Genomic DNA, 15,446 nt, shown 5'->3' on the forward strand with positions numbered 1-15,446 from the left:
CCTTACTGTTCTTCATATGTCCCCTGCTAGGCTCAGCACAGACCAAGCGTGGGGAAAGTGGGGAAAGGAAACGGCCAGTGATTGCCGGATCCATGTTCAGGGTCTGCATGTGCACAATTAGGCGATCTTGAAGTCCCACTGTTTCCCATAATTGGTCAAGATCTACGGTTGGCTTTCCATAATGAATAAAAACAAGCACCATTCTGCTTTTCAGGGGTTTTCTGCTTTTCAGTCAAGGTCATTTGCTATTACCAATCAGATCCCTTGTTCCCTGTACTTTTCTGAGCCAAGCTAGAATTTCTGGTAGATCCTTGTGACATACTACTGTAGTATTAATGTCCTACAAGAACTATTTTTTCAACTAGCATCAAAATTTTACATGTGTGTGACATATTGTTCTAATTTCTGTATTCTGTTGGATCACCTTTCTGTAAAAATGAATACAAAGAGGGATTTCTTCATCAGCTGGCCCAGGTAGCTGTCTTCCAAATTCATTAGCAGACTAGTGCTCCCAGTGCTGCATCCAGTTTGGGAAATATTTCGATTGGTATTGTCAACCCCTGGACCCTTGGTTTTCTGTAATACTTTGAGTGTAGCTTGCACTTCTTCCATGAATACCATTGGTTTTCGATCATCTGCTACCTCTTAAAACGGGTGAATGTTGACCAGTTCTCTTTGGTACAGTGCATCTGTGTATTCCCACCATCTTCTCTTGTGTTTCCTACATTATTTCCATAGGGAGCTCTGGTGATGGAGTGGGTAGCCGCCAACCACAATGTCAGCGGTTCAAAACCACAGGAGAGAGAAGAGCCCGTCTACTCCTGCAAAGATGTAAAGTCTCGGAGAGACCCAAAGAGCAGTTCTGCTCTGCACCCAGTGACAGGGGTGACATTATTTAATAGTTTGCCCATGGAATCCTCTAAATAAGGCAACTTTGAGGCTTGATTTTTTTTTCCTTCCCTACTCAACCTATGAGTTGAAATCAACTCCACCGTACCTAACGACCACAGCCCCTCGTGCTGTTAACTGAAAGGCTGGAAGGTGGAAAGTTAGGAGCAAGAGAGAATGAGAGGAAGGAAATAAGAAAGCCCTTTGATTATATCCAGATACTTCAGGAGACACATCTGGCACTCGGTTTCCAAAAGATCAGCCACTGAAACTTGTAGAACCAAGTTCTAGTCTGACCCACATCGGGTCTGCAGCTAACTACAACAAACCCCCAAACCAAACCTCTTGCCTGCAAGCTGGTTCCAGCTCATGACGGCCCAATGATCTGGAGTGGCGCTACCCCACAGGCTCTGCAAGGCTAAAGCTCTCTCAGCAAGCAGAGTGCCGCCTCTCCCACCTACACCACAGCTGACTGCTTGGAACCACTGGCCAGGTGAGCAGTTGTGTTCTGACCACTGCCCCCCCCCAGGACACACATTGTAATGGAAAGGGCACCTTACTAAACCAAGTGAAGAACACGGCTCTCCCTCCCAAGCAACGACTGGAGGCGTGCCTGTAAGCCACTGAGCGCCACCCCAGGTGGCCCAGCTCTGTCTTATGGAAGGTCAATTGGCAAATCCAGTTCCCACACTGATAGCTCTGAAAACTGCAATGTCTCCATTCGTGTGTGAGCTGCAGGAATCAGTTATGAGAACAATTCTTCATGTGCCCCAGAGGGTACATCACCTGTGCCTCAAAGTCAGGAACAAGGACTGGGGGAGGAAAATAAGAGCGCCCTTTAACTCCCTACCTTCCGCTTCCAACCCCACAACAACAAAAAACGAACTTCAAACTAATGTTTCTTCTTAAAATGTGTATTTTCAGAAGTTTAATGCTTACAATTTAAACAGTCTTGATACAATGGTTTTCATCTAACAGTATAATACAGAGTAATGTGAAAATGATTTTTGTTTTTCTTTAAATCATTTTATTGGGGGCTCATACAACTCTTATGACCATCCATCCATCCATCCATTGCACAACTGTACATTTGTTGCCATCACCATTCTCAAAACAGTGAAAATTATTTTCATCATAAACCATGAAAATGGAATTAATACCTGCAGTGTTAAAGTCACCAACTTGTCACCTTTTCCAGTCACAGAATCCCAGCACATTGTACGCATGATGCTTTTGGCTCCCAGAGCCTGGCTTATATGATAGATAAATCCAGAGAAAGGGGCATTTTTGTGAAAAATAAAAACTTTAAATCAGGTAGGATTTATTTTAAAAATCACAGTCAAAATAAAACATTTACATCAGCACAGTTTGTTCCTTTATACAAAGTAGTACCATTGTTCATTTTACATACACACCTGAAGTGCTTCTTTAATTCCACTTGGTAACTCAGTCTTAGTGGGAACACTAAGAAAAAACTGCATAGAAGCCTTGTGAGCATTTTCTAACTCTTTACAGGCTCTGCCACACTTATGGATGGACAGAGACCCCACGAGAACACAGGGCCCTGGCCCATCCTTGGCTAGGCTGGCCTGTCCAAGGGACTGTAGGTAGAATTCCCTTTCAGATTAAATACTATACTTTCCGCTTCAAAAGCATAAGAGTTATAATTTTTCCAATCACAGGACATCCCATGAAATTCACAAAAATCACAACTCATTTTATCATTTGCTAGTATTTACATGTTTCACAGCTATTTGCAAACTGGCTGCACATTCTTTGTTTTTAAGATACACATTCAAAATCGGGCTTCAGAATTACTTAACAGTAACTACAACTTTATCAACACAACCAGCTGGTCTCAAACACATGGAACTAATTTTAAGATGCAACAAAAATCCAATTTAGAAGGCCTTTAAGACACGGTGAATTAAAACAACAACAACAAAAACGGTAGACCCACCACTTGTGTATCTTAGAAACTTCGATTCCAAAAGGTCTTTTGGGCAATCAGGCTCCCTACAAAAGGGAGAAAAGCAAACCTGCAATATATTTGAGTCTAATCAGTTCTTACACGATCAGAAACCAAAGCCATATGGGCTGCTCCCCACTTCCTTCCCACCTGAGTGTATGTGTGATGACCGAGCAGGACCCGGAGAGCAGCCGCACACACCCCGGGCCACACCCCACGCCCCTGCTCTGGGAACGAGGCAAGGCCATCTACTGTTCCGGGAAGAGGCCGGCAATGTGGACGGGAGGCTTTTCGGACAGAGAAAAAGTAATGTCAACCATTCCTTCAGGACCTAGCAGATTTGTAGAGTGATTTTCAATTTCTGATACAAAAATCTTATTTTAGAAACCCTAAACTACCAATCGATGCTGAAGTACTAATTTGCCTAACAGGCTGACCAAGTTTATTAGTTTAAAACACCACATAAGGAAGACAAATTTCTGAGAGAGGTTTACTTAAAGATACACAACTATCTGCTTTACATACATACTTCTCCAACCTATACAAAGGAGTAAGACATGGGGAGAGGAAAGGGGGGGAAAAAAATCACAACACTTTCAATTGTTGAGTTAGATGACTATTACACAGAGAATAAATACTGACAGCGAGTAGCCGGTCAGGTGCTTCTTTTGAGCTGTACATTCTTAACCCTCTGCCCGGTCAGTTCCAGCAGCTCCGGGCTCCTTTCGGTTCGGTTCTCTTCCGAGCGAGCCATCCACAGTGGAGTGATGGGTGGGAGGCCCCACCAATTGGACTGCATTGATTTTATGAAGTTGAATTCCAACCAACTGTGCCAATGAATTATGAGAATCCTATTTCCTATGTACAAAAATACATCGCTTTGGGGAGCTGGAAAAGGCTTAAAACATACAACAGTTATTTACAAGCTGTGACTTTTCACACTAATAAAAACAAACACATTGATTCTGTCCTTGATTTTTGGTGCAACTTATACATAAACATTTGATCAGTTAGTCTGTATTTTTAAAAATAATAAATCAACCATATGTACAATTAAATTTACAACCAAAAGCAAACTGATCTGGTGGTATGGTGTGACAGAGGTCTACTGGACCAGTGGAAGGGAAATTCCAGGATCTCAGTCCTTCCCCACCACCAAACCAGAAGGACACGGAGAGACCCCAACCTAATCATTGTAAATTAAACATGGCAATTTCTAAGACTCAAGGTGCAAAAGAAATGATTACAGTCAATGGCAGGTAAAGACTACGTTTAGAGGTGAGAGAAAAGCAATACAACACATTAACCCCACATACATAATGATCATTAAATAAATATATATTTAGTCCCCAGTGCATATGGTAGTCAATTAACATTAAGGGGAGAAAACATGGTTCCAGAAACATTTATTCCTAAACCAGTTGAATGCCGAGTTGTTCCTTATGCTCTGGTCTCACCTTTGTAAAGTACCTTTAAAATGGCTCCACAAGACCCAACGGGCCCTCCCCATTCTGATGTCCCAAGGCACAGAGGGTTAGTTCCCACCCAGCCCGACTCCTACCCCCAGGCCCTGAAAGGGTGTTTTCCTAAGAAAGCACAACTGATGCTCCGGGGGCCAGGATTCAGGAATTCACCCAGATGGGCGTGTGACCAGAAGGCACACATCTCCCTGACTGGCCTGCCAGGCCTGCTGGATGCCCACCTGAAAGGCAGCGTGACCTCTGTGGTTTTGGGGAGCCAACTCTAAGGGCCTCCACGAGCAGTGAGTGGTTCATGTGCGAAGGCAGATGCCAGGAGAGCCTGAAAGAGGCCATCACAGGGCTGGGGGAAGAGAGCATAAGTAATTTCCTATCACACACAACATGACAACAAGGACAACTCAACTGGACAAATTCTCTGGTGCTCCCACGGCCAAGTGGAGTCGCTGAGTCCAGTTGGAGCAGAATGGAACAATGAAGAACAGTCAAGTCCTGGTCCTTTAAAGTGCGTTCACCTCCATCTGGATGTTCGCTCCGTGACCCTCAACATGGTCATGTGACACTGACCTCCAGGACGTGGTCTTCCTTGCTGGGGATGACAAAGACCTGCATGCCGATGCTGGAGTTGAAGACCTGGCCCGGTGGGAAGGCCTGGAGCCGAGGCATGGGCAGGCCTCTGTGCTCAGTGCTGGAGGCTGAGTGCACGCTGCCCCGGCTCCTGATGCTGCTGCTGTCTACTGCATCATCCACATGCTTGTCCACTGACAGGCTGTCATTCTCTATCCAGCTATCTGCAAAGCACAGGGAGTGACAGTGTCCCCAGTCACATCTATGTTGTATGCTCCTGCACGCTCCCGCAAGCAGAGTCTGGCCCCACCTCGCCATCCCGTCGGCCCCCAAGACAATGAAGTGTTGTACAGAGAGGGGTGCCTAAGACCAGAATCCCCTGAGGTGTGTTGGCACTGCAGATGAGCTGCTAGTTCTCCAGTCCATTCTTTCCATGCCAGTCTGCCATCTCAGAGGGCAGAGCTCTTGCTCACTCAAGTATGCTATGGACTCAATTCGCTAACGTTCTTACCAGCATCCAGCTGTGAAGAGTGGGCCGAGTGGTGGGGGAGGTACTTAAACAGCCTGACGTCGGGGAAGGGCAGGTGGCCTGCAAAGAGGGGCATCACTTCCATGTGGACGCGGTGGGTGGCCTGCGCAGCCACAGGCATGGAGAGAAGGCCGGAACTCTTCCCACACACAGCCCAGTTGCTGCTGTTGTCCACAACTGAAACACAGAAGGAAGCTATATGAGGGCCCCAAGAGGGGCACTTGATGTTCAGACCGAAGTCGGAACCCAAAATGGCCATTCTCACACCCACCAGTGGGAGATCCGCGACAGGAGAGCACGTTACACCTTCAGATCAAACACCTGTTGTAACTCAATGACTATAATCAGAGTCCTTGAGGCACAGTGGTCAAGCCTCAGCTGCTCACAGAAAGTGGTTTGAAGCCATTCAGGGGTCCGTGTGAGAGCAACTTGGTAATCTGCTTCCATGAGGATTGAAGCCAAGAAAACCCTAAGGGGCAGTCCTCTCTCTCACCTAGAGTTGTCGTAAGCTGAGATCACACAGGGGCACCCAACAGCAATAGTTTAATAGCTAGGGGTGTGGGTGTGTGTGTAACTTTCCACGAAAATAAATCACTAACATTTGACATAAAATCTCTCTGAAAAACCTGTGTGATGCTTTCCAAGTTTGGTTATGTTGGCTGTTGAATAAGCATGCTAACTACTTGGCAGTGGAAGAGTGTCCCGTGACCCCACGATACAGGGAAGACTCACAGACAAACGAGGTGGGATCCTGGCTGCCACGTGGCTAGGTCTCTCAGGGCCTCCCAGTTCAGTTCTACAAAGTGGTAAGAACACCACCCCCAGTACAAGGCTGTTTTTTAAAGATGAGAAGATGTATGTAAAGAACATAAGACAACTACTGGACCATCCAAGAGCCTTAATACATGGCGGTGTTATTAATTAACATTAACTACTAGAACCAACAGTCATTAATTCTGTGCAACTGCAACACAGAAGCAGATGACTCCATGGTCAGCAAAAAGGTCGGGAAAGGTCCTGCACGTGAGGGGAGGCAGGCTCAGGGAGAGTCTGGAAGCGCGCACGGGCCACTCGGGGCCCAGCAGCCAGCTCACAGCTGCTCTCCGCATCCTGCTTCTCCCTCGGTGAGACCAGGGCTGGAGCTGCAGAAACCACCACCAACTCTTACACACACCACTGCCAGGGCCACGAGTGGCCCGACGATGCAGTCAAAATGAGTGATTTAGACCCTGAGTAAACACCTTCTTTTTAATTCGTATTCTGACACGATGACAGATTACAAGAAGATGCATAACTAGCAGGGCAGGGTTGTGGCTGCCCTCCACTCAGCCCCCAATGGTACCACCTTTTACACCTGCAGGCCATCAGCATGGCACCAGTTACCAGGGCCACAGCTCACTGTGTGCAGACACAACTTGTGCTTCCTTTGGGGCGTGTTTGTGTTGTGCAGTTCTATGAAAATCTTCACGGTGCAAGCTCATCTAATCACCAAAGCTACGGCCTGTTGTCACCACAGAAGGCAGCCCCCTCTCTAGCTACTCTTCTGGGAAGCCCCCTCCCCACCATTTCCTGTGAAGTAATCATCTGATCTCTATCCCCATACCTTTGTTGTTTTAAGAAGGCACAGAAATGAAGCGTGCACTCTGATGAGGCTGGCTTGTTTCAGAGAGCAGAATGCCCTCAAGGGCCATGCCAGCAGTCCCGTGTACTGGCAGCTCCGTTGGCTTTACTGCTCCATGGGGCGAGTGTCCGCGAGTGCCTGCGGCACTCACCACTGAGCACAGGAAGCATACAGAGTGCGGCTGCTGCAGACTCAAGCCTGGCAGTGACCAGACAGACATTTGTGCCGTTCCTGTTTGCACAGAACGAACCACTGCTTTCATGCAACATCACTTTGACTCGAAAGAACGACAGACAAAACTAGGGGACGCAGTCACACCGTCGTGGGTATCGGGCAAACATTTTCTCTAAATGAACGTGGTAAGCCTGTGCCACTTCAAAGAAACCACCAGCAGTATTTGTTGCCAATGACGCAGCTTGAGGCTTTCCGGAAAGGTTAGCCCTTTGGAAACTGGCATTCATCTGCGAGCCTGACAAAGACCTTCCTGGGGCGTTCAGTGGCTAGATGAATGAAAGGGGACTTCCTGATAGTGCACAACGGGGGCACCTCCATGTAGAGAGCTGCATAACTCAGGACCCTCTGTGCTTCTCCACATGACTAGTCTGTGGTGTGACCCAAGACATCAGGGCAAAACACCCAGCAAAATGCCAGGGAAACAGGGGATCTCATCTGTCAGGAAGAGAAGCTCACGGACAGCATTCGGATGCCAGTTCTAGGACTAACTTGAAAAACACAATGACCACTTGTCAAGTGGTGGCGAAGCACAAAGTAAGAATGTCTTCAATCATCTAAAGAGGCTATGAAAACACCCTCCCCTTTCCAACCACTGCACTACACAAGGATACATTTTCCTCATGTACTCCCAACAACACAACAGAGCCATGACTATTCAATTACCTCTCCTGTGAACCAGACACAACAGATTTATAAAAATGCAAAACAATGCCACTACATTCTCTTGTTTCAGAGAAGTCATTTTTCATGAACAATATTGTGCAATTAGTTTATGATTGCGATTGTAAAGGGGATCAAAAAGGAGGCCTGGTGGCATTGTGGGTTAGGCACTGGGCTGCTAACCACAAGTTCAGTGGTTCAGACCCATCAGCCACTCCGTGGAAGAAAAATGAGACCACCTGCTCCCATGAGGATGTATTGTATAGTGTCAGGAACCCTACAGAGAAGCCCTGGGAGTTGGAATCAAGGCAGCGGTCCTAAAGGAACAGAGGCCCTAGTGAGGGACTGCATTGGGGTGTCGGGAGAGAGATCTGGAAGGGAGGAGGGGTTTGTGTGTGTGGAGGGAGGGGAGGAGTGGAGGAAGTGGGCTGGAGGGTGAAGGAGAAAGGGCAGGAGACATGATCATAGAGAATTTCCACTACAAGGTGGTGCTGACACACTATCCTCGCCGCACTGAGAGATACTTATTACAAGAGTGAACCCACACTAACAAGAGTGCCAAGGGTCTGCCAAGCGGACTGCAGTACATCACCACACCACTCAACAAACTAACTGGAGAACGCACTCTGGGGGCAAGGAACACTCACTTCAAGCGCTGACATGTCACAACAGAAGGGGCCTCTACACCTACCTTCATACATAAGTTTCGTTGTAAAATACTCCTCTGATTCTGTCAGTGCTTCATCCTTGTCCACCTCCAGGAGGTCCGAGAGGCGGGTGATTGACACCTCCAGGGAGCAGAGCGAGCCTGTTTTACAGTACTCCATTCCCAACGGAGGGAATATTTCAGCTTTCACGCTATACAACGTCTGCGCAAGGGGAGAGAGAGAAAGAAAGAAGAGCACAAAGGGAATATATTTCAGTCTGAAGAGACACAGGCCAATGTGGACAGGAACCAAGGGAAACCCCTGCTTGCTTAGCCTCTGGAGCAGCGGTTCTCAACTTGTGGGTCACGACCCCTTTGGGGGGTTGAACGACCCTTTCACAGAGGTCGCCCGATTCATAACAGTAGCAAAATGACAATGGATAAAGTAGCAACAAAAATAATTTTGTGGTTGGGGGGTCACCACCACATGAGGAACTATCTGAAAGGGTGGGGCATCAGGAAGGTGGAGAACCACTGCTCTAGAGCCTATGAGCTACTATGGTCACTTCTCAGAACAGCCCCTGAGAGAGGCACAAGCTCTAGGAAGTCATCACTGAAGGCCTTTCAGCAGGCACACCTTTGAGTGCACACACAGGAGGAAAGAGCATCACGACGACTCCAACAGCTATGAGTCTATCTGCCTGCCTACATCCTTTTGCTGAGACACGTGAAAGCAGGGCCGGCCTATCGCTTTCACGGAACATACCTGAATGTAAACTCGGCATCACCCAACATTTAGTACGTACGCAAGTTTCACTAGGGATCTCTTCCAAACCGTTATTGATGCTGGTCTCTAACATTTGACCATGGTCCAGGACAAAGAATCAAAACAGACCTGCCCTCCTACATGAGACAGTAGCTTAACCACCACATTCTAGCCTGCTGGCATTTTTACTTTTAAAGTTTACAACATAACTCTATTTTAAAAGATGTTCCACTGGAATTAGAAAACCTTCAGAGAAAAATAACCTAGGAATTTTTTAAAAGGGTACTTCTAAAGCCTAATATCAAGATAAAAAAATTGCCTGGAAGTTAAACAACTAACAGGCTTTTCTCAAAGGTTTTTGTACCAAACACTCAAAGCTATCTGTTGGAGATGGGAAAGTGACATCCATCGGAAGAGAGGCCAGGCCCAGCCAGGGCTGGGTGAGGTCTTCTTACTTCACTGCCATCAAGAGGAGGCACCCCTCGTGAAGACTTCAGCCGACTCTAAGCAGACATGTGTGCCCGTCCGAGGGCTGAAAATGGAATTAGACAAAGGAAAGTGGCAATTATAAAGTGCTGGCTGAAAAGTTTCTGCCTTTCCAGAAGATCACGGCAGGAGGATGGACAATCCTGGAAGTTTATGAGCCCAGTGGGGAAACGTGGGTGTCTTTCTCAGTGACAACAAGGAAGTTCGGTTAGGGAGTGATGAACCTTGGTTACTGCCTCTGGCTGTGTGTGGACGCAGAAGCAGCAGGGTCGTGGAGAAGCACTGGGCCACAGAGTGAGCAGTGAGACCCATCTTTCCCTGATGGAGGCGACCAACAGTGTCTACAAAGAATACACCTCTGTAGTAATCACAGGAGCACTGATGGTGGCTTGACCCCTCCACCCCCCACGCTGTTCTGAGGAAGAAGCATGTGGCCAAACCGCTGTCTACTCCTGCACAAATCACAGCCTGGGAAACCCTGTGGGGCAGTTCCACTCGGTTCTACTGGGTCACTGTGAGTTGAAAGATCATCATGATAAGTGGACAAAAGACAGAAACTGTCAAGGATCCACGATCCGTGCTCATGGAGGCAGACGTCAAGAGATCCAAAGCCTTGTTGGCAGTAGGTAAATCTGCTGCACAGCACCTGTTTAGCGCACTGAAAACCAAGGAGGTTACTTTGAGGACTAAAGTGATCTGGCGCAAGCCATGGAAGAACAAACAGATTTGTCTTGGAAGTAAAGTCAGAGTGCTCCTTAGAGGCAAGGATGGTGAGACTTCATCTCATGTCCTTTGGACGTGTTGTCAGGAGAGACCAAGCCCAGGAGAAGGACATCCTGCTTGGTAACGTGGAAGGGGCCGCCAAAGAGTGGAAGGTCTTTGACGAGCTGGACTGACAGTGGCTGCAACAATGAGCTCAAACCTAACAACTAGGAAGATGGCACAGGAGCGAGCAGTGTTTCGCTCTGTTGGACACGGTGCCAATGACTCAATGGCACCCAGTGACCCGTCCTTATTCCACCTGTGTGCTCAGCAAACACCGAGAAGCTGGACTAAATGAAGAAGAATGTAGGGCTAGACTTGAAGGGCGGCTTGTGAACAACATGTGATATGCAAAAGACACAACTTCACTTGCTGCTAAAGAGGTTGGAAGCGTCGAAGACTACAGCCGTCAGTGTGGTTTATACTGGAACAGAGAGAAAATGAAAACCCTCACTACCTGGACCAGTGAGCAACACCATGACAAATGGAGAAAACTTAAGGTTGCCAAGAATTTGATTTTATTTGGACCCTCAAACAACCACGAAAGAAGTCAAGAAATTAAAGAACATATTACACTGGGCCAATCTGCTGCAAAAGACCTCTTTACAATGTCCAAGAGCAACGATATCACTTTGAGGGCTAACCTGCAACTGACCCAAGCCGTGGTATTTTCCGTTGCCTCAAAAAGAAGGAGGAGGCCCTTGTTGAGATGGACCGGTCCAGTGGCTAACTCAGAACAGCTGTGAGGGCGGCGAAGGACCGATGAGGCAGTATTTCAGTCTGCTGTACACAGCGCTGCTAAGGGTTGGAACGGACTCCAAGGCACGCCTTTCACAACACACACAACGCGCGCAGAGCAGATTGTAAAACTAGTTATACAGCAGAAAACACACGCAGGTGAGGGTGGACAATGACAAAGGAAGACCAGAGAGGAACCGATACACTGGAATGAGGAGTTAGTGAAAGACATTGAGTATCCATATATACCTGGACAGCTAGAGGAAGGACACATCTGTCTCAGAAGAAGCACAACCGAGTGATCCTTAGAAAAAGGACGTTGTCTCTCCCATCCTGGATATGCTAGGAGGAGGAGCCGGCTGTACTTGGTAAAATACAGGGCTGCAACAGTGAGCTCAAGAAAAACAACTGGGAGGCTGGGGGGGGGGGGGGCAATAGGCAGTATATCCCTCTGTTGTCCAGGGACCCCATGAGTTTCAGCTGACTCAAGCGCACCCAATAATACTACCACCTCCCACCACTCACAAAAATGAACTCAGAGCAGATTGTAGACCTAAATATAAGTGCTAAAACAATAAAACTTTAAGAAGTATGAGAGAAATCTTTTGAGTCTGAGTTAAGCAATAATTTCTTAGATCTGACACCAAAAGTACAAGCAATGAAAGAGACTGATTAGCTAGACTTCAGATAGAGCATGCTTGTATTTCATATATCTGATAAGGCATTTGTATACAGAACTCCTAACAACTCAATATAAAAATAAATAACCCAAATGTAAACACTGGATAACAAATCAAATAGGCATTTCTCCAATTGCGGATAAGCTCATAGAAGCATGCTTAACACCACGACTGCTCACTTCTGTCAATTTTGACTCGGTGGGGGTCCCTGTGGCAGAGCAAAGCCATCCATAGGATTCTCGAGGCTGCGACCTTAATGGAAGCATATTGCTCGGTCGTTCTCCCATGGAGGGGTGGGGGTGGGGCTCACACTGCCAACCTTTCCATGATAGCGACAACAGGGCTTCTTAATACCGTTCAACCTGCTGCCACCAAGGATTCTGATCACAGGGACCACAGATGAATCATTTCCCATTTGTCAGAATGACTGTAATCCAAAACATAGGTGAGCGTTCGTGAGGAGGCGGAGAAACTGGTTTGGGAATGTACAATGGCACAGCTGTTGTGGAAGTGGTCAGGCGGCTCCCGAAGACGTTCAACATAAGAGCTCCATCTGACTGGACACCTGGACTCCTAGGTCCTTACCTAAGAGAACTCAAAGCACAGGCCCTCACCAAACCTGAACAGACATGCTCCGGTCAGCACTAGGCCTGACGACCCAGATCTTTATCAAGACAGGAGTAGAAACACAAAACGTGGTGAATCTAAACAATGGAATATTATTTAATCATGAAAAGAGTACTTATCTAAGCTAAAACACAGATGAACCTTGAAAACATTATGTTAACTTAAAGAAGCCACTTACAAATGTCTAATGTGACCTGATCCCACTTATGTGGAACGTCTGAAGTCCACAGGCAGATCTCCCTGCTGGTTCGTGTGCGCCCGAGGCTGCGGGGAAAAGGCACTGGGCAATACCTGTCCTGCGTGCAAGGTTTCTTTTTGGAATGATGGAAGGGTTCTAAAATAAGGTTATTCTGATGGTTGCACAACTCTAGAAATATCGATGTTAGAAAAAGAAAGTGCCATCCATCACTTCTTTCCGCCCTCTTAGTTTCAAGAGAGGAAACAGAGAAAGAAAACCAGCTAAGCAGCTAACCACCACCTGCAGAAAGCAAAGCAGATTGCAGACTCTACCACACAGATGACTTCTTGCCCAATCGCTGTCAACAGGACAAAAAGGGGTCTGTCTGCAGTGCAGAAAACGATTCTGCTAGTTCAACCCTCTGTGGATGATCACGAGAGCTGAATAAAACATGGGGCCCAAGCAAAGAGTCTGTTAAATTTAGAAGAAGGCAAAGCTGCTGCTAACATCAAGAACTAGTTACACACATACTTTCTCAGGTAAATGCAGTTTGACCATTTCTTTGCATAATGAATAAAAGGAAATGTTTGCCATGTTGTACATTCACATACAGATTTGTGTAACCAGAATCCAATCAATCATCTCACTAAAGGAACAACAGATACACTGTATCTACTCACTGTTGTCAGCTCCACATCTAAATTGGCTTCTACCAAGAGGCATGTTAAGTAGGCTATTAAAGAAGCAAATTACTGTAACACTTACAGTGCTGCATTGCAAGAGACATGCTTTACAAAATAATGCCTCTTGAGTAGTAGCTGCAGATCGCAATGAAATGTCAGAGGAAGGAAAAAAGAATCCCTTGAGCTCTACATAAGCACTGACCCTAGACGTGTCAGTAAGAGTCTACACAGAGCAGACACACCACTGGCAAAGGTCTGGGTTTCTAAAATGCAGTCAGTGATCTAACTGCCCCAGGTATGTGCTAGCTTTCTCCATCTCCTGGTTCATTACATTGAAAGCTGTTCTCTATTCCAACTGGTCGGATTATAAACGCCTACAATCCCACCTTTTATTGTTAGGACCCTTCCCCAGCTCCCACCACACCCTCCAACTGCTAAAATACATACAAAAAAATTCTCCACTTGGAATTCGTAAGTGTGTGGCTGTAAGGAGACTGACAGCCGCTCTTCGGAAGCAGGGGAGAATCCAATGGAGAAGCAGCAGTGCAGGGCTGCGGGCGGCTCCCTCGTCCACTTCAGCTCCCAGACAAAGAACACTGACTGCCGGCTGTGAAAGAGCTGCAACCAGAGTCAGCCGTCAGTGGACACCACAGAAACAAGAATGCCCGCGAGAAAGGCGCCCCTGCCAGGAAGCAGAGCTCCTCTGGCCCAGGACACCCACAGAGGGCGCTGGGGCCCTGCACCACCCACGGAGAAAACAATGTGGCCCACAGGTAAGAAAGCGCTTACCTGCTGGGACTGTGTGTTGAGCGGCACTAGGTACAGGTCGGCACTATCCCCAGTGTCTGTAAGAGTACTATCTGAGAGCCGGAAGTCAAGTTCCGACAGGTTCTGGACACAAATCTGAACGTATTTCCTAAGACAGAACACAATTTAAGGGACAGTTTTCACATTTAAGAACCTTAATAAATATATTTTGGCTTGGCTGAGAGGATCCTTTATGAAGGGAAACAGAAAGTAACAGCAGCATGAAAACACGTTGTTAGGTTTATTTTCCCCTCGTGATTCCACGTGTTAAAGCAAATCTCTTTAAGCCACTGTTGTGGGAAAATGGACCAAAGAGAACTGTTTCTGGCCAGGCATTAGTGAACCATGGCAGATCTTTATAAGCATACTGATAGACTGCAGTAAGTTACATAGAAGAGACAGTGCTAGAACAGAGTACAGAAATAATTACTCGGTGAGAAATTAAATTCACATTTGAATTTCTATTACATGTAGTTTTTTGTGTTTTTTTTAAACCAGCCAAGCACCTGGGGTTCTTTTTAAATATATGTCATGTTTTTACTCAATGTCACCAGCATTTAGTGGGTCGGTGCCAGGTGCAGCTGTTCTAGAGATAACTGCTAGTTGACAGGAGGTACAGGGGACCAAGGAATCGTTAAACCCATAAAGATGTGATGAGCCAGATTCAGAATGGTCAGGTGGCCCACATTCAGCAGCATGTAAATGGCTTGGAAGGCAAGGAAGGAGTGGGGGAGTAGGGATGAAGAAAGATCAAGGGAGATGATAGTCAGATGAGAACTTTGTTTCGATCTTGATTCAAGCCAATCCATGGCAACAAGTCAATGAACCAGTGGGAGAGGCAGAGTATGGACTGACTAGGGGTTTGAGGAGACCAGGAAATATTGTTGAACTAAACAAGTGGGCAGTGGCATTGTGATGGCATAAGAAAATGCCCCTAATGGGTAGTAATGTGCAATTAGAAATGACATGATGCGGCATGAGGCCTGGGAGTGCCCTAAAATGCTTTAGAAAAAAAAAAAAAAAAGCTCAACTATATCACAAGTTCCATTTTCCCCCAAAGAAAAATAAACACAAGAATTAAAATAACCTTTCTCAATGGAATACTATAAAATCTAAACAACAATTGT

At 46.6% G+C, this 15,446-nt stretch overlaps 1 protein-coding gene across 1 annotated transcript in view; it reads right to left on the reverse strand.

Moving 5' to 3' along the window:
- Positions 1-1,797: 1,797 nt before the first annotated feature.
- The window catches only part of TRAPPC10 (trafficking protein particle complex subunit 10), an 88,947-nt gene continuing 75,298 nt past the window's right edge, over positions 1,798-15,446 (reverse strand). The window contains exons 19-23 of the mRNA XM_075542230.1: positions 14,302-14,428; positions 13,960-14,130; positions 8,638-8,815; positions 5,414-5,608; positions 1,798-5,126 (exon numbers count right to left, since the gene is read on the reverse strand). Of these exons, the coding sequence (XP_075398345.1) occupies positions 4,888-5,126; positions 5,414-5,608; positions 8,638-8,815; positions 13,960-14,130; positions 14,302-14,428 (910 nt within the window). The 3' untranslated portion in view covers positions 1,798-4,887. The remainder of the gene's footprint in view (positions 5,127-5,413; positions 5,609-8,637; positions 8,816-13,959; positions 14,131-14,301; positions 14,429-15,446) is intronic.

This window comes from Tenrec ecaudatus, chromosome 2 (assembly GCF_050624435.1).
Source record: "Tenrec ecaudatus isolate mTenEca1 chromosome 2, mTenEca1.hap1, whole genome shotgun sequence".
NCBI classification, from domain to species: Eukaryota; Metazoa; Chordata; class Mammalia; order Afrosoricida; family Tenrecidae; genus Tenrec; species Tenrec ecaudatus.